Source organism: Acanthochromis polyacanthus, chromosome 4 (assembly GCF_021347895.1).
Source record: "Acanthochromis polyacanthus isolate Apoly-LR-REF ecotype Palm Island chromosome 4, KAUST_Apoly_ChrSc, whole genome shotgun sequence".
Lineage (NCBI taxonomy): Eukaryota > Metazoa > Chordata > Actinopteri > Pomacentridae > Acanthochromis > Acanthochromis polyacanthus.
Window position 1 is genome coordinate 45,910,285 of NC_067116.1, and position 19,179 is coordinate 45,929,463.

The 19,179-nt window shown below is 46.6% G+C and overlaps 1 protein-coding gene across 1 annotated transcript in view; it reads left to right on the forward strand.

Moving 5' to 3' along the window:
- Window positions 1–19,179, forward strand: part of rnf220b (ring finger protein 220b) — a 60,035-nt gene that overhangs the window by 21,888 nt on the left and 18,968 nt on the right. The window contains exons 3-7 of the mRNA XM_051947696.1: window positions 11,773–11,899; window positions 14,044–14,086; window positions 14,178–14,270; window positions 15,512–15,554; window positions 15,721–15,810. Coding sequence (XP_051803656.1) covers window positions 11,773–11,899; window positions 14,044–14,086; window positions 14,178–14,270; window positions 15,512–15,554; window positions 15,721–15,810 — 396 coding nt within the window. The remainder of the gene's footprint in view (window positions 1–11,772; window positions 11,900–14,043; window positions 14,087–14,177; window positions 14,271–15,511; window positions 15,555–15,720; window positions 15,811–19,179) is intronic.

A 19,179-nucleotide genomic window follows, 5' to 3' on the forward strand; every position in this document is an offset into this window, starting at 1 on the left:
TGAGGAGCAGATTGATTGGTTGGAGCGGAGCCGAGGCAGCGTTCGATCTTTGGTCCTGGTCACGGAGACCCGGTCGCTGAGCCTCCAGCCTTTCTCTCCATCAACCAGATGATTGTCCACAGGCATGCTGAGCCACGCCCGCCTCCCAGGAACAATCGCAGCTGCTAATGGAGGAGACGGAGGACGAGAGGCGGAGATATTCAGAGTTTGTGAGCTGATTGACCCGTGGTCACAGAGGTTATGTCCATTGATCTGAGCCGCAGAAGGAAAGAGTTTGGCCCTGAGGAGCTTCAGAATGAGTCTATTTGGGTCTGTTCCCACCAGAAGCTTTTTCATCATCTGACCGTCCACAAAATCCAGACCTAACACACCGAGCACTACAAAGGCCAGAGGCCAATCAATGCTCTACAAGAGGTTGATACAGATCTTATTAGTCAATGAATGATCATTAGCGCTCTAACGAGGCATTGATCTGTGCCGGCCAAAGGTTGGCGGTTTGTGGTGAGTGTCTTTAATACATTAAACATGATTGATTGCAGAGTGGGAGGGGCATTTAAAGGATGCTGGAGTTAGATTGGACAGAGAGAGATGAGAGGATGAAATAATAAAAAGCAGGTATCTAGAAGTCAAAGGCACCTGGATGTTAGTCTGTTCTACACAATACAAAACTTTATTTAGACTTATAACCAGGTAAAGTAGTCTTTTCTAGAAGTTTTTGCAGGATTCTTATCCTTAATTTGTAAAATAGTAAAAGGTAAAATCACCATAAATAACACCAACTTCAATATTTACTGTCTGTCTGTCTGTCTGTCTGTCTGTCAGCAGCATCACTCTAAAACAGACCAACGGATTCGGATGAAATTTCCAGGGACGGTCAGAAATGACTCAAGGACCAAGTGATCAGATTCTGGCAGTGATGCAGCTTATAGTCTGGATCCATGGATTAGTTAAAGATTTCTGTATCATTACCAGATAGCAGCACGGCGTCACTGTAACCATGACAACCAGTGAACATCAGCTGATTGTGATCCTACTACAAATCCACCTCTGAGGACTTATCAGGACTTATCCATCAGAAATGATCCAAGGAACAGCTGATTAAACTGTGGGGGTGTTTCTGAGTCCCATCAGTTCCTGCAACATATTTAGGTCACGTGATCCGGTATCCGTGCATAACGTACACATGTAGAACACACGCCTGTACTCAGTGTAAGGTCATATTTTAGTAAAGATTTGATCCATCAGAAATGAAACAACGACTGAGCAGCCTTGTCACAGTTCTGCTCTCTGCTCTCTTTTTGTTAAACCTGTAAAATCGGTCATAATTGTTTCTTTTCTCCAGAGCTGTTAGTTCAGACGTCCTGTATAAATAACAACAAAAAAAGGAATAAAAACCTAAACGTTTGGATCCAAAGCATCCTTGTTGGCTTTTCATATGTATTTTCGTGGGATCAAAGCTTTAGTTCTAAAAGACCTCCATACTTACTGATGCTGTTGTGTTTTAGTCCTGATATTTTATTAGTTATGTTCCATAATTTATAATACTGTGGGGTCGTAGCTTCATCAACACGTTAGTTAGGTTGTTCTACATGACAAAAACTCTTTATTATAAGTTATATTCAGGTAAAGTAATATTTTCTAGAATTTTTGCAGGATTTTAATCCTTAATCTGTCAATTAGTCAGATAAAATCACCATAAATAACATTAACCCCAGTGTTTAAACTTGTAAAGCCGGCCAGAATCTTTTCTTTACTCCAGAGCGCTTTGGTTGTGTTTTTTGGCCTTTTCTTGGCTGTATCAGACAGCTTAGTGGAGAGGCAGACAGAAGAATGGGTGAAGACCTGCAGCAGAAGGCCTGATGGGGAGCTGAACCCAGACTGCTGCTTTGGGACTCCAGTGACGGTTCATCATCACCCAGAGAGCTCAGCTGGTTGAACTGGAGTTAGACCAGACAGAGATGTGAGGTCAGGCCAGGAGAGGAGCTGCTGAACGTTCAGGATCGAACCGAGCCGAGCAGCGCCGGGGCAGAAATCCTGCAATTAATAAAAAGCAGATATGTAGAGGTAACTGCTGTTTGAAAGGCTGGAGCAGCAGCAGCCTTTGAACGGCGAGGAAATGACTGCTCATAGCAGATGTGTTACTACAGGCCCTATTATGTTGCTCATTAAATACCCAACCTCTCAATAGGCCATTATTTCCCCAATAAAAAACAAACGGCGGCCCGCATACTTTCCCTTCCCCCTGCTTCAGAGGTTAGCTCTACCTCACAGACGGCTGACTAATATCCTGCATGTGATGCTTTTAAATAGGAAGCAGCCGTGGGACGGGGTGGGTACAGGTGTGGCAGCAGCCAGTGGCTTTTATAGCCTCCATCTCCTCTGAAAGCGTGCCAAGGACCGGCCTACTCACCCAGCGCTGGCCGCCAAGCGTTAACTGCTCCCCCCAGCCTCCATCCTACTGGATCTACAGAGGCTCGGCTTGTTACGGCTTTATGGAGGATTTCTGATGTGCTCAGAGAATTGTTTGATGATCGGGATAATGATGCCATTTGGAGTGAGTTGTCTCAGCACTTTACTGAGAAAGAGCAGCCCACACACACACCAAAATACAAAAAACTGCTCCACATCTTCCCCTGGACGGCGCCCTGCTCGTCCCCTGCCGTCCGTTTCTGTCCTCTGTCGTCCGTTTCTGTCCTCTGTTGTCCGTTTCTGTCCTCTGCCGTCCGTTCCAGTCCTCGGCCGTCCGTTACTGTCCTCTGCCGTCCGTTCCTGTCCTCTGCCGTCCGTTCCAGTCCTCGGCCGTCCGTTACTGTCCTCTGCCGTCCGTTCCTGTCCTCTGCCGTCCGTTCCTGTCCTCTGCCGTCCGTTCCTGTCCTCGGTCGTCCGTTCCTGTCCTCGGTCGTCCGTTCCTGTCCTCGGTCGTCCTTTCCTGTCCTCTGTCGTCCTTTCCTGTCCTCGGTCGTCCTTTCCTGTCCTCTGCCGTCCGTTCCTGTCCTCTGCCGTCCGTTCCTGTCCTCGGTCGTCCTTTCCTGTCCTCGGTCGTCCGTTCCTGTCCTCGGTCGTCCTTTCCTGTCCTCGGTCGTCCTTTCCTGTCCTCTGCCGTCCTTTCCTGTCCTCTGCCGTCCGTTCCTGTCCTCTGCCGTCCGTTCCTGTCCTCTGCCGTCCGTTCCTGTCCTCTGCCGTCCGTTCCTGTCCTCTGCCGTCCGTTCCTGTCCTCGGTCGTCCGTTCCTGTCCTCGGTCGTCCGTTCCTGTCCTCGGTCGTCCTTTCCTGTCCTCTGCCGTCCGTTCCTGTCCTCTGCCGTCCGTTCCTGTCCTCGGTCGTCCTTTCCTGTCCTCTGTTGTCCGTTCCTGTCCTCGGTCGTCCGTTCCTGTCCTCTGCTGTCCGTTCCTGTCCTCGGTCGTCCGTTCCTGTCCTCGGTCGTCCTTTCCTGTCCTCTGCCGTCCGTTACTGTCCTCGGTCGTCCGTTCCTGTCCTCGGTCGTCCTTTCCTGTCCTCTGTCGTCCTTTCCTGTCCTCTGCCGTCCATTCCTGTCCTCGGTCGTCCGTTCCTGTCCTCGGTCGTCCTTTCCTGTCCTCTGCCGTCCGTTACTGTCCTCGGTCGTCCGTTCCTGTCCTCGGTCGTCCGTTCCTGTCCTCTGCCGTCCTTTCCTGTCCTCGGTCGTCCGTTCCTGTCCTCGGTCGTCCGTTCCTGTCCTCGGTCGTCCTTTCCTGTCCTCGGTCGTCCGTTCCTGTCCTCGGTCGTCCTTTCCTGTCCTCTGCCGTCCGTTACTGTCCTCTGCCGTCCTTTCCTGTCCTCTGTTGTCCGTTTCTGTCCTCGGTCGTCCTTTCCTGTCCTCTGCCGTCCTTTCCTGTCCTCTGCCGTCCTTTCCTGTCCTCGGTCGTCCGTTCCTGTCCTCGGTCGTCCTTTCCTGTCCTCTGCCGTCCTTTCCTGTCCTCTGCCGTCCTTTCCTGTCCTCTGTTGTCCGTTTCTGTCCTCGGTCGTCCGTTCCTGTCCTCGGTCGTCCGTTCCTGTCCTCGGTCGTCCTTTCCTGTCCTCTGCCGTCCTTTCCTGTCCTCTGCCGTCCTTTCCTGTCCTCGGTCGTCCGTTCCTGTCCTCGGTCGTCCTTTCCTGTCCTCTGCCGTCCTTTCCTGTCCTCTGCCGTCCGTTCCTGTCCTCGGTCGTCCGTTCCTGTCCTCGGTCGTCCTTTCCTGTCCTCTGCCGTCCGTTACTGTCCTCGGTCGTCCGTTCCTGTCCTCGGCCGTCCGTTCCTGTCCTCGGTCGTCCTTTCCTGTCCTCTGCCGTCCGTTACTGTCCTCGGTCGTCCGTTCCTGTCCTCGGTCGTCCGTTCCTGTCCTCGGTCGTCCGTTCCTGTCCTCTGCCGTCCTTTCCTGTCCTCGGTCGTCCGTTTCTGTCCTCGGTCGTCCGTTCCTGTCCTCGGTCGTCCGTTCCTGTCCTCGGTCGTCCTTTCCTGTCCTCTGCCGTCCGTTCCTGTCCTCTGCCGTCCGTTCCTGTCCTCGGTCGTCCTTTCCTGTCCTCTGCCGTCCGTTACTGTCCTCGGTCGTCCGTTCCTGTCCTCGGTCGTCCTTTCCTGTCCTCTGTCGTCCTTTCCTGTCCTCTGCCGTCCGTTCCTGTCCTCGGTCGTCCGTTCCTGTCCTCGGTCGTCCTTTCCTGTCCTCGGTCGTCCTTTCCTGTCCTCGGTCGTCCGTTCCTGTCCTCGGTCGTCCGTTCCTGTCCTCTGCCGTCCTTTCCTGTCCTCGGTCGTCCGTTCCTGTCCTCGGTCGTCCGTTCCTGTCCTCGGTCGTCCGTTCCTGTCCTCTGTCGTCCGTTCCTGTCCTCGGTCGTCCTTTCCTGTCCTCTGCCGTCCTTTCCTGTCCTCTGCCGTCCTTTCCTGTCCTCGGTCGTCCGTTCCTGTCCTCGGTCGTCCTTTCCTGTCCTCTGCCGTCCTTTCCTGTCCTCTGCCGTCCTTTCCTGTCCTCGGTCGTCCGTTCCTGTCCTCGGTCGTCCTTTCCTGTCCTCTGCCGTCCGTTACTGTCCTCTGCCGTCCTTTCCTGTCCTCTGTTGTCCGTTTCTGTCCTCGGTCGTCCTTTCCTGTCCTCTGCCGTCCTTTCCTGTCCTCTGCCGTCCTTTCCTGTCCTCGGTCGTCCGTTCCTGTCCTCTGTTGTCCGTTCCTGTCCTCGGTCGTCCGTTCCTGTCCTCTGCTGTCCGTTCCTGTCCTCGGTCGTCCGTCCGTTACTGTCCTCGGTCGTCCGTTCCTGTCCTCGGTCGTCCTTTCCTGTCCTCTGTCGTCCTTTCCTGTCCTCTGCCGTCCATTCCTGTCCTCGGTCGTCCGTTCCTGTCCTCGGTCGTCCTTTCCTGTCCTCGGTCGTCCTTTCCTGTCCTCGGTCGTCCGTTCCTGTCCTCGGTCGTCCGTTCCTGTCCTCTGCCGTCCTTTCCTGTCCTCGGTCGTCCGTTCCTGTCCTCGGTCGTCCGTTCCTGTCCTCGGTCGTCCGTTCCTGTCCTCTGTCGTCCGTTCCTGTCCTCGGTCGTCCTTTCCTGTCCTCTGCCGTCCTTTCCTGTCCTCTGCCGTCCTTTCCTGTCCTCGGTCGTCCGTTCCTGTCCTCGGTCGTCCTTTCCTGTCCTCTGCCGTCCTTTCCTGTCCTCTGCCGTCCTTTCCTGTCCTCGGTCGTCCGTTCCTGTCCTCGGTCGTCCTTTCCTGTCCTCTGCCGTCCGTTACTGTCCTCTGCCGTCCTTTCCTGTCCTCTGTTGTCCGTTTCTGTCCTCGGTCGTCCTTTCCTGTCCTCTGCCGTCCTTTCCTGTCCTCTGCCGTCCTTTCCTGTCCTCGGTCGTCCGTTCCTGTCCTCGGTCGTCCTTTCCTGTCCTCTGCCGTCCTTTCCTGTCCTCTGCCGTCCTTTCCTGTCCTCTGTTGTCCGTTTCTGTCCTCGGTCGTCCGTTCCTGTCCTCGGTCGTCCGTTCCTGTCCTCGGTCGTCCTTTCCTGTCCTCTGCCGTCCTTTCCTGTCCTCTGCCGTCCTTTCCTGTCCTCGGTCGTCCGTTCCTGTCCTCGGTCGTCCTTTCCTGTCCTCTGCCGTCCTTTCCTGTCCTGTCCTCTGCCGTCCGTTCCTGTCCTCGGTCGTCCGTTCCTGTCCTCGGTCGTCCTTTCCTGTCCTCTGCCGTCCGTTACTGTCCTCGGTCGTCCGTTCCTGTCCTCGGCCGTCCGTTCCTGTCCTCGGTCGTCCGTTCCTGTCCTCGGTCGTCCTTTCCTGTCCTCTGCCGTCCGTTACTGTCCTCGGTCGTCCGTTCCTGTCCTCGGTCGTCCGTTCCTGTCCTCGTCGTCCGTTCCTGTCCTCTGCCGTCCTTTCCTGTCCTCGGTCGTCCGTTCCTGTCCTCGGTCGTCCGTTCCTGTCCTCGGTCGTCCTTTCCTGTCCTCGGTCGTCCTTTCCTGTCCTCGGTCGTCCGTTCCTGTCCTCGGTCGTCCGTTCCTGTCCTCTGCCGTCCTTTCCTGTCCTCGGTCGTCCGTTCCTGTCCTCGGTCGTCCGTTCCTGTCCTCGGTCGTCCGTTCCTGTCCTCTGTCGTCCGTTCCTGTCCTCGGTCGTCCTTTCCTGTCCTCTGCCGTCCTTTCCTGTCCTCTGCCGTCCTTTCCTGTCCTCGGTCGTCCGTTCCTGTCCTCGGTCGTCCTTTCCTGTCCTCTGCCGTCCTTTCCTGTCCTCTGCCGTCCTTTCCTGTCCTCGGTCGTCCGTTCCTGTCCTCGGTCATCCTTTCCTGTCCTCTGCCGTCCGTTACTGTCCTCTGCCGTCCTTTCCTGTCCTCTGTTGTCCGTTTCTGTCCTCGGTCGTCCGTTCCTGTCCTCGGTCGTCCGTTCCTGTCCTCGGTCGTCCTTTCCTGTCCTCTGCCGTCCTTTCCTGTCCTCTGCCGTCCTTTCCTGTCCTCGGTCGTCCGTTCCTGTCCTCGGTCGTCCTTTCCTGTCCTCTGCCGTCCTTTCCTGTCCTGTCCTCTGCCGTCCGTTCCTGTCCTCGGTCGTCCGTTCCTGTCCTCGGTCGTCCTTTCCTGTCCTCTGCCGTCCGTTACTGTCCTCGGTCGTCCGTTCCTGTCCTCGGCCGTCCGTTCCTGTCCTCGGTCGTCCGTTCCTGTCCTCGGTCGTCCTTTCCTGTCCTCTGCCGTCCGTTACTGTCCTCGGTCGTCCGTTCCTGTCCTCGGTCGTCCGTTCCTGTCCTCGGTCGTCCGTTCCTGTCCTCTGCCGTCCGTTACTGTCCTCGGTCGTCCGTTCCTGTCCTCGGTCGTCCTTTCCTGTCCTCTGCCGTCCGTTACTGTCCTCGGTCGTCCGTTCCTGTCCTCGGTCGTCCTTTCCTGTCCTCTGCCGTCCGTTACTGTCCTCGGTCGTCCGTTCCTGTCCTCGGTCGTCCTTTCCTGTCCTCTGCCGTCCCTTCCTGTCCTCTGCCGTCCGTTCCTGTCCTCTGCCGTCCCTTCCTGTCCTCTGCCGTCCGTTCCTGTCCTCTGCCGTCCCTTCCTGTCCTCTGCCGTCCGTTCCTGTCCTCTACCGTCCTTTCCTGTCCTCGGCCGTCCGTTCCTGTCCTCTGCCGTCCATTCCTGTCCTCTGCCGTCCGTTCCTGTCCTCTGCCGTCCGTTCCTGTCCTGTCCTCTGCCGTCCTTTCCTGTCCTCTGCCGTCCCTTCCTGTCCTCTGCCGTCCGTTCCTGTCCTCTGCCGTCCCTTCCTGTCCTCTGCCGTCCGTTCCTGTCCTCTGCCGTCCCTTCCTGTCCTCTGCCGTCCGTTCCTGTCCTCTACCGTCCTTTCCTGTCCTCGGCCGTCCGTTCCTGTCCTCTGCCGTCCATTCCTGTCCTCTGCCGTCCGTTCCTGTCCTCTGCCGTCCGTTCCTGTCCTGTCCTCTGCCGTCCTTTCCTGTCCTCGGCCGTCCCTTCCTGTCCTCTGCCGTCCGTTCCTGTCCTCTGCCGTCCCTTCCTGTCCTCTGCCGTCCGTTCCTGTCCTCTGCCGTCCTTTCCTGTCCTCGGCCGTTCGTTCCTGTCCTCTGCCGTCCATTCCTGTCCTCTGCCGTCCGTTCCTGTCCTCTGCCGTCCGTTCCTGTCCTCGGCCGTCCATTCCTGTCCTCGGCCGTCCATTCCTGTCCTCCTCTCACGTCAGTCAGAATTACAGCTCGTCTACAGGTCTGTCACCAGAGGGACGTTTGTCACCACGTCTCCCCTCCAGAAAGCCTTTTCATGCCCCAGCAGAATGTCAGCGGGTGACATCCAGGCCTGATGTGATGTGGCATTCACTAAAGGTCACGTTAGGCATCTCTGCTCCGTCTGCATCAGCACAACTGGCAGCCGTCATATGGGCGCCGGCGTCGGCCATTACCGGGCCCTCGGGGGACGAGGCGCTTTGAGGATTTGTCAGCAGGATTCTGATCTCTGTTTCAGCGAGTCTGGAGCTCAGTCAGTCGGATGGAGGGTTTGGAGCGTCAGTCACACAGCTGGAGCAGGAACAACATAGGAGAAACTCTGCACTGTAAAAAACTGATAAAAATGGTAGAATATTCTATATTTTGTTAAATTAATTTGGAGGAAATGTTTTCTTGGAGTAATTACATTTGGACTCTCTTGAATTGAGATCCAGATAAATTAATTAGACCTTTAAAAACCTCTAATTTTTAGTATTGTTGCAGAAAAACCTCCCTCATGGGTTTAGGCTTCAGAAGAGAAACGTTGCCATTGTGCACTGGTAAAAAACTAATAAACCTGCAAAAAAAAACTGTCAAAAGGCTGTAATAATACATGAAAGTATCTGTAAAACAATTATTTCTGTTATCGGTTTCAAACAGTTAAACGGTGATATTAAGGACTGTAAAATGTGTAAAATAATGACATTTTAACATGATTCAAATACTGCAAAATGTAGTAATCTTATGATAGCCAAACTATGGAATTTAGCAACTATTTATAAAAATTATTATTATTTTAATGGCTTACATGTAAATTAATACTTTATTGTGTGATTTTACACATTATTGTCTGTAATTTAACAAAACATGGAAAATCTGTTTAAAAAAATGTTAAAACCAGTTTTAAAGGTTGTAGTTTGTTGTTTTAGTCACCAAATGGACTCATTCTGAAGCAGTTCTTTGCAGTGTGATGGTTTAAAGTGGAGCAGAGATTGGATGGATTATTTTCTGAAGGCGTGAATTCTCTTTAAATTCATCTGAAGATGAGATAAGGAACTGTGTTCAGGCATGTTTGCTGATCAGAGAGATTCTCTGCTGACGGCTAAAACCTGTCAGATCACGCTGACGGATCTTACAGCTGGACGTCCTTTTATGAAAGCAGTTTGCTTCCACAGAACCTGAAATGCAAGAAGTTAAAACGGCCAAAGTGCTCCATGTGGCAGAAAACGGCAGCTGGACGGGAGGAAAGACTGAGGTCCTGAACCGGCGAGACACCGAGGCAGAAAAAGGAAACACTCTGAGCCATCAGACATCCACTGAGGATCCGTTAACGAGCCCCACAGGCGGCTTTTAGTGCCCCCGCCGTGTCCCGGACCCCCCAGGCTGGAGGTCCTGACAGGCTTTATGGGTTGGATGGTGGGGGGGTGTAAAAAGAGGCGCTCACCAACCAACACTGTCACTTAGGAGGACAAACGCTGGTCTGTGTTTACATCCAGAGCATTAAAGGTGCTGTGTGGGAGGAGGAGGAGGGGAGGCTGATCCAAAACCTGAACCAATAAAACACCTGAAAATCAAATCCCATTGCTCTTATCGCGGCGCCACTCGGAGACGTTATCTGTGCAGGTAATGCGGTTATAAATTCAATTTTGGCCCACAGATTTCATTGTTTACTGACGCCTGCTTGTTCCGGGCGGCGGAGCGCAGAAAGCCCGGGAACGCTCGATGCGTGGCGGGAAAAGTCATTTAGGCTTCCATGAGGGGATGCAAAACAAAACGCAAAGAGGAGGAGGAACCAGGAGGGCTGTCGCTCTCCAAGGACACCGGACTGCTTTCTGCTTTATTTAGAGAACATTTTGTCCCGTTTGGCTCCTCGTTACCAGGCCGATTGTCGGAAGTTCGGTTCTCTGGGAAGTTGTCGGTTAAACGTCTTTTCTGTTGAATTAGCATCGTGTGGCTGCTAGCGGGGTGAGATGACGGATGGCTTTCAGGAGGAAATCACCTCATCTACTGGCTGCTTCTGGCTGGAATCCATCAGTGGTTCCTCCTGGGAGATGTTCCTCCTGGGAGATGTCAACATGTGTGTGTTTATGTCGCCTTATTCCACTCCCACTAGTGTCAGTGGTACAGATGGGTCCACTGAACACACAAACACACACACTGGGCGATGTCAGCTGTTATTTTATTTACACCTGATTCTAGAATTTAAAAAAATAGAATAGAATAGAATAGAATGGTTTTATTGTCATCATACATGGCATGACAAAAATATAAAAATCTCCCGCTGGACGGTGCACGACAACAAGCAAAAAGAAATAAAATATCAACCAAAAAATTTAAAAAATGACAACATCTGCAAAGGAAGCCACATATATAGAATATGGGAGGTAAATGAGATGGAACAGGAACCAAAAGATTAGATTATGTCAGGAAATTACAGAAAAGCAGCAAAAAGTGTTCTTGTGCATTCAGGTGTTCTGATGGAGCGTGGGTAGAAGCTAAGTCCTTCAGGATCTCAGTCTGTTCCCTGATGGCAGCAGCATGAACGGCTTCTGTCAGATCTGTGTTCCTCTGCTGATGCAGCAGGAGGTGGTGATGTTCTCCAGAGGACAGCTGATGATTCTGTCCTCTGCAGAGCTTTCCTGCTGCTGCTCATCCAGAACAAATATCAGACTTTTTTTTCTTCATTAAGATGAGTTCAGAACAAAAAGATGAACACTGAAGCATTCACAAACTTTAAAAGCAAAAGAATTACAGCAAATATCTGCACAGTAAATGAATGTTAAGCAGTTTGAACACATTAAACTGTCATTTAAAGGCTTGTAAAAGTTGTTGTCCAGGTTGTTTTCTCCTCAAAACATCCTCATTTGTCCCTACATGTTTAATGTGGACATTACTGACAGTTTATTTAATGGATTATTTGGAAATTAATATGTTTTTCTATGATGCTAGTAGAGATTATCTGTCATTTGACAAACCTGTAAATTAACAGAAAAAGTAGCATTTCATAACCTTTGGTTGGTATTGATTACACAGGCGATAATAATAATAACAATAATAGCAGCAATCCTTTATTTTGCTCACTTTTACCATTTTTAGTGATTTTACTGCTACTTTTACTTAAAAGGATCTGAAGTCTTTGTCCAAAAAATGACATCATTTTAGGAAAAGTTAAAATTTCCATCCTGTGTTTTTGTGATTAATTGTATTATTTTGTGTCTTCAGGCACATCTAAATGCTGATAAATCTGTTTTAATTCACTGTAATTATAAATACACATCTTAATATTCATGCATTCTTTACATAATTTCCTCTCATAAAGTTGTTCACAGCAACACAAATCCACATTTACAGTCATGTGGTTTCCAGCAGCTGCAAGCCTGGAAATACAGAGCAAGAGGACGAAATAAAAGCCTTTTCTGCAGAGCTGCTGCTTCCACCTCCCTGCAGCTCAGACGCAATAAAAATATGGATTCTTCAGGAAGTAAACAAACATAAATGGAATCTACAAAAACTTAAAAATCTGACTAATAAAGTTTTAAAGCTTTAATAATCCAGTGAAAGAGGGAAGATGATAGTTTTTGGAGGAGAAAACACACCACATCATTTCTCTTTAGGTCTTTTTGTGCCTTTCTTTGAACCTTCTCACCTTCTACCTGTGCAGGTAAGCTGAAGGCTCTGTATGACGCCCAGGCTCCGGTGTGTCCGGTGTGTCAGACGGTGCTCCGACCAGCAGATCTGCAGGAACACATGGAGCAGGAGCTCAGCAAACTGGCCCAGCTGCACATCAGGTAAGAAAACAAACTTTTTATCCACAAAACTCTCATTTCCTGCCGGTCTCGCTCCTCCTCTTCATCCATTTGTCATTTTTCGGTCTTCCCGTTCAGCTTGGCTTCCAGGTGATAATTAAAGCTGACGGATTTTACGTCTGGAGGCTTCGTTTCCTCGGGTTCTGTCTGCTCCGTCGCTGTGCAGCGTGTTTACAAGCTGCCTCATTGTTCCCTACATATTTCATATCACGGCCTCCAGGCGACAACGGGATAATGTCCTGCTAATGGCACACACACACACACACACACACACACACACACACACACACACACACACACACACACACACACACACACACACACACACACACACAGATTACCTGCTGCTTAGACCAGAAGAATGATTCCTCCAATAAAGACATTACACTGTAAACCTGCTTAAGAACGTCTCCGTGGACAGTAATGGTTCTAAATGGAACTGATCCTGCGGGGACGTCGAGGCGTCTGCAGCGTCTCTGACAGACAGAACGGAGAACCAGAGAAACGAGGTTAAACTCGGATATGAATTCAGTATAATCCGTATTCGAGTCGTCGTTTTCATCCGAGATAAAAGCAGGAAGTTCTTCACGTTTACTGTAAAACATTTTGTCTTAAAACGTTCTGAGAAAGTTCTGCATCATTCAGGTGATGTTTTGAGTTTTTATTTTAGTTCCCAGAGCATTTTCTGAATGTCATAAAACGTTCCGTTAAAATACGTTCTGCCACCAGAGGCCTCCATCACGTTTTCCAGATGTTGCATTGACACTTCATTTGTTTCTAATATTCTAGCTCACACTAAAAACATTTTCCATTTTAGAACGTCCTTTCTGTGTTCTCATTGTTGGAACATTTTATAGAAGAACTTTCTCAACATCCCCAAAACATTTGTTTTTATTTTTTTAAAATCATCATCTGAGGCTTTGAGATCATCTTGAAAACGTCTTTTGAAAGTTGCATTGAGAACATCCGCCTTTGCGTCATTTTAGTTTGCAGAATGTTCTTCCTGAAGGGAAAGTTCCTAATGCATGTTCCAAACGATGCATTGAGAACGTCCTTCCTTTGTTCTCATTGTGGGAAAGTTTTGTAGAAGAACAGCAGCGCTCCCCAGAACGTCCTCGGAGCATTGCAGGAAGATTGTTCCGTCTTTGTTCTTATACTGCAGTGCAACAATGTTTTATTGAGAACATTCTGTCATCTGAGGTCTCAAAAACATCTTGAAAACGTTTTCTGAATGTTGCATTGAGAACATCCGTCCTTTCTATCATTTTAGTTTGCAAAATGTTCTTTGTGGAAGCAATGTTCTTTAAACATATTCTGAATGAGAACGGCCTACGTTTGTTATCAAAAATATTCATATTAAGCATTTAGCCTCGTCATGGAACGTTCTCCTGTAACATTTTCGCAATGTTCCATTGAGACCTTTGTAAGACGTTCTTAAAAAGTTCTATATTATCAAGATGGAGCAATCTTCCTGCAGTGTTCTGAGGATGTGGCTGAGGTTGTCAAAAGTTCTTCTGTAAAACATTCTCACAATGTTCCATAATACCAAAGCAACAACGTTATACGTTAACATTCAGAAAATGTTCTCCAGGTGTTTTGTAACGTTCCTGTAATATTATGTAGAACGTCTTCCCTTTTTGTTGAAGGAACACTTTATAGAACGTTCTTTTATAAAACAGTTCACAGTGATAAAGATAGGACGTTCTCAGTACAACGTTTGGAGAATGTTTTCAGGAGTTTTTCAGACCTCAGATGGCAGAACGTTCTTTGTCAGATGTTCCCTGTACTGTGATTTATTATCAAAGATGGAACCTTCTGTCTGCAATGTTTAGAGGATAATTTGAGGATGCTGTTGAGGGAACACATCATAGAATCTATGAAACGTTCCCACAACGTTCCACCCTGTTACATGAGGTAACAAACACAGAACTTAATCAGAGTGGCATTTATTTCTGAGAACATTAGTGCAGAACAGTCTGACATCATCACCAAACATTTTGGAACATCTTTAGGAACTGAGAGAACAATGTAGAACTTTCTCAGAACGTTGGGAAATGTTTATCATGAATGTGTTCAGTGTAGTTTTCCAATAAAACTGAGTGTTGTGTTCCTTCTCTTCTCTCCAGCGGTTCTTCTCTACAACACGACCTCCTCATCAGAACGCCGAAGGTAAACCACTTCTTGAATCTTCACCACACTCAGGAAAACCGTCGTTGTTCTCTCTTTGACTTTTCCTTTTCTGTTTTCTGTTTCTGTCCAGTCGTTGTCGCTCTCTCTGCACATCAAGCGTGAAGGAGGTTCTCCCAGTTCTCCTCCCCGACCGGCTGAAGAAGCTCATTCTGACCGATACCAGGTAGGAGACGGAACCATCGAAGGATTTCTACAGCAGCTTGGTTCTCCATGTTTGTTTTTCTGCTGGGGATCAGATTTCTACTAAAGATGTGCAGCAAAGAAACTTAACAGTGAACCGTTAAATATAATTCAGATATTATAGAATTAAAACAACATAAATGAACTTCAAACTTACAAGTTAAATATTGTGCAGAAATCTGTAGATGTGCAAAGAGTTCCTTTGTCTCAAGTAATAAAAATATCAAAATATACACACATTACTACAGAATTATGTTTAGATTTATACTTAGAACATATAAGTGGGTGAAAACTAGAGGATTTATCAGGTTCATACTGCAGATAAAATCCAGAATGACTCGCTGACACTCACATAAATTTGTAAGCAAACGAGTCTGAGCATTTAGTGCAAACACTGAGTCGTTAGCAACACGATCAAAGCATTCATTAAACTCTTAGGTTGTTTTATAATGAAGATAAACAGAATTAATTGTTTGTCAGGTTCAGACAGTTGATAAAATCCAAAGTGACTCCCTGATATTCACTAATATTTGAACATAAATAAAGCAGGCAGTCGTTAGAACAGTTAGCAGTTAGCTACATAACAAATGTGTGGAACGGTGCATGTGCTAAACTGTAGAGTTGTATTCTAATTAAGATTTTACAGCAATTAAGACAGAATAACTCAGCTGTAAAACATGATATTTAACACAGATGCATAAATATGATTTGATACAAGTGAAAATGAATCACTGATATTTGTGCATTTTGTGCGTTCATTTCAGTTTTAAAGGAAGTTCTACCAAATGTTAGCGCTGTTTCTATTCTTGTAGTGCACCGGGCATAATGCCTTACATTATGTCTGTAAGATATAAAATATAATGCTTTAAAGCTCGTTTATGAGCCTCGAGGGGAAAGAAAATAAACTCATATAGCATGGAAAGTAATAATATATAAGTTTGATTACTGAAAAAAAGACTGAAACAACATAGATAAGCTAAAATAAGACCAGAATAGAAAAATAAAACTAACAATAATGATGTCACACACAAAAACTTGAAGGAAAGCAGCTTCAAGGACAGAAATATAAAAGAAACGTGGAGAAACTAAAGGTGGAAGTATTTACCAGTAAGTGTGTTCAGTTAAAGAAGACGGAGAGTTGAGCTGGATTTTAAAGCTGCAGATGTTTATTATCCTGTGTTTGTAGAAATGTGAATAAAACTGAACCGTTTGTGTTTATTGCAGACGTTTCTTCGTGTTCGAGCCAACAGACACACCAGACTGAACGGTAAGGTCCATGATCTGCTGCTGCTCATCACCTTTTTAGAACCATCCCAGTTTTCTTTTTGTTCTCCCTCATGTCTGGTCCGATCCCCCCTCACCTCGCCGGCCTAGCGCCCCCACGAGCAGAGGAGCTATTAACCCCTAAACTCTGACCTCTGGTCTGTTAACAGTCGACGACCTCTGCTGGTGCAGGTGCTACGTCAAATCTGCCCCATTACGCCCCCACAGCGCCGGAGCCCACCTAGACTGCACCCAAGCTGGTAAGAAACTCCCACGAGCACCTGCTTTTCTTTCATTTCACACATTTAGCTGCAAAATCATGGATCTGAACTGATGTTTGCTGCTTTAAACAGCTTTAACCACGTTTGTTGTTCCTGTTGTTGTAACGTCGCACTGACTTTACTTTTTCCACAACAATAACTTCATTTTACTACCAGAAAAAAGATGAAAACTTGATGAGCCCTCAGTAGAGGGCAGAACCACGCCCTCTGCTGGTGAAAACCCTGTCCTCCCTTTACAAATGATGCAATATGTATCAGTTCTGATCATCGTACGTATCTCCCTCCCTACTTGATCTGCTGACCTGTAACTCCACAACTGAGCAGGGACCTTAGACTGATCTTCAGTGCCAAGTTTGATTATCCTGACTTCAGCGTTGCAGAGATATTGGACCGGACATAGCCACATACATACATACATACTTACCCAGCCAGATACCGCACCGAATGCAGTAACCCCGCTGACGTACCCGTCGGGCGTGGTTAATTAGTTTATTTACAACATTTCATCAACAATATTTAGTAATCACTAAATCATTTCAGTTCTTTTTTTAAAACAGCTTCTTCAAGTAATAATTTGTCGATTATGAAAAGGAAAATGCTAATAAATATTTTTTAGTAATTTATTCTGTGCGCACATGTATTTAATGTGTAATTAATTTAATGTCTGTTGAACTTACGTTTGCTGCTTTAATGCGGGTTTAACAACAAATATTTGATTGTTTGTTGTTGTTTTCCTGCATAGTTTATGGCAGTTTTTGATGAATCCAGCACAGACATTTTGCTGGTTTGCTTTTTTCTTTTCTTTCTTTCTTTCTCTTTATTTGTTTTTGAGGGACACTGCACATTAATAAACATTTTATATACATAAATAAAAATGTAATGCACCCGAATTAGCCAAAAGGCCAGTTTGCATCGGCTGTCCCCCCTGCCAGAATTAAAAGGCCAGTGCCTGGTAGGAAGAGATAAAAATAATAGACAATAACAAATGCAAAGTACGGATACCATGCAAATCAACAATAAAAATACAAGAAACACATTAATAAACAGCTAGATACATAGTATCATACTATGTGACCCAGTCTCATACTCATAGCATATATAAAAAATTTAAAAAGTTCACGTTGTACGTAAGATTTCTACCTAACATATATCATATACATGTGGTTACAGTAATGCTCGATGCTCAGAATCAGAGCAAAGAAAAACCAGTTCAGGTCCAGCAGATGTAGGATTCAAATGTTCACATCTTTGACTATCGATTAGCCAACTCTTGAGTTTATTTTTGAAGGAGATGTATGAGCTGGATTCTCTGATGCTTTGTGGGATCTTATTCCACTCTTGAGCCGTCTTGTAGGAGAACACACACTGTCCAAATGCACTCCTTCGAAGAGGAAATTTCACAGTCACTCTGACTGCTCCTCTCGTTACAGTCGTTGGAGATCGAAAGTGTATGAAGTCACAGAGCGGAGAGGGGGCCAGAGCGCTGATGTATCCGGAACATTAGGCAGCAGGTTTTAAAAATAATGAGATTTTCCCAGCTTAACAACAATATCATAACAATATCTTTATTGTAGTCAGTTAATCAGTTATTAAAGTAAGTCAACAATATTTTAATGTTAAATGAATAATTCCAGTTATATATTGAAAAAAAATGCCGCCTCTGAATCTATATGCTACTTTTAAAAGGAGAAAAAAAGGTTTCTGTTGAGATAGAAGTTAGAACTGAGTTATAAATGATTCTTCAGCTGCAATAAGAGGAACTAAATGACCTATTTTACATAAAATAAAAATATTAAAAACAACTGAGAAAAGTCATATTACAAATGATATGATAATATTTACACTATAATCAAATTTTGTAATTGAAAACTTTGGTTAAAGTATTGATAAACCATTAGTTCAGTGATTAACGAGTCCCTTAAAATGAGTTTCAGTCTGCTGCTTGTTTATTTAACAGGATAAGTTCTCCTAATTGGTTTAAAATGATCTGAAACTCTTCCTGCTGCTGTTATCTCTCCTCTGCTGGCCTTTACTGGGCCTTACTGGGCCTTTACCGGGCCTTTACTGGGCCTTTACTGGGCCTTTACTGGGCCTTTACCGGGCCTTTACCGGGCCTTTACCGGCCTTTCAACCTGATGAGCTTCTGAACCCCGTCAGGAGGTGCTGCTGATTAATCAACCTCCGTTCTCCGTTGGATGAGCTCCCCTCATCGCTGACCGCCTCTTTAACCCTCATCATATTTCCTCGTCCTCTGCTGTCACCCAGCAGGAATCAGAGGCTCTAAAACTTAGCGTCCCTCCATGCAGCCTACAGCAGGAGGAAGAGGATCAGGAGGAGTTCAGCCCTGTTAGCTTTTATATCTCACAGAGGAGCTGGACGAGATACGACAAGTTAGCTGCAGTTATGGAGCTCAAAGCTGCCTTTTTCTGGCTTTAAATATTCTCTTTGTACATCAGGATCATTCCAAAACTGGAGAACATTTAGGCTTCAAAATGTTGAAAAATAAACCTTCTCTCTTTCAGTTTCCTGCTCCACATTGATCAATAATAGGTACTGATTGTCTCATTTTATTCATGTTTCTGTGTTTGTTGCTAACCCTACTCTAATCCATGCTAATGTGATCTTTTCTCAGCAGTAGAAGCTAGATATTTAGCTAGCTGTTACTGCTGACCACTGATGGAAAACAGTCCAAAGAATGAGTCTGATCCTGATAATATGAGGTAGAGAGAGACATTCAATCAAGACTGACAATGGATGAAAAGATGGAAAATAGAAGAGAGGACATAAGCTTTGATCTACACATTCTGTAGGACACTGTTGGAGGATGAAATGACAAAATCAAGACACAAAATGAACAGAAACAAGACACAAAATGAAAAAACAAGACACAAAATGAAAAAAACAAGACACAAAATGGCAGAAATGAAGACACAAAATGGCAGAAATGACACAAAATGACAAAATGACGTAATTCTCAATGGAAAATGAAGATGAAATGCTTTTAACTAGCAAAATGTAAAAAAAAAAAGACAATCCTGCTGATCTTAAGTTTTCTAAGTTTCCAAACCGAATGGATTAAAGTGATCTTATGTGCAGAAGAAACATAAATCAATCATTTCCTTCACATCAAAGAAAAATGTCAGAATTAAAATAAATCTCTCATTTTTACTGGGATAAAATGTAGACAAGTGCAGCTGTAAAACTCTGTCGCATCAGACAACGACGAGACATAAAATATTCAGTTTTTTATTAGTTCTTATTATTAAGAGTTTCATGAGTGATCTGACACGCTTCTCTGCAGGTCACTTCGTCTTCATCCCTTTTTAAGCTGATCAAGACTCCGTTTGT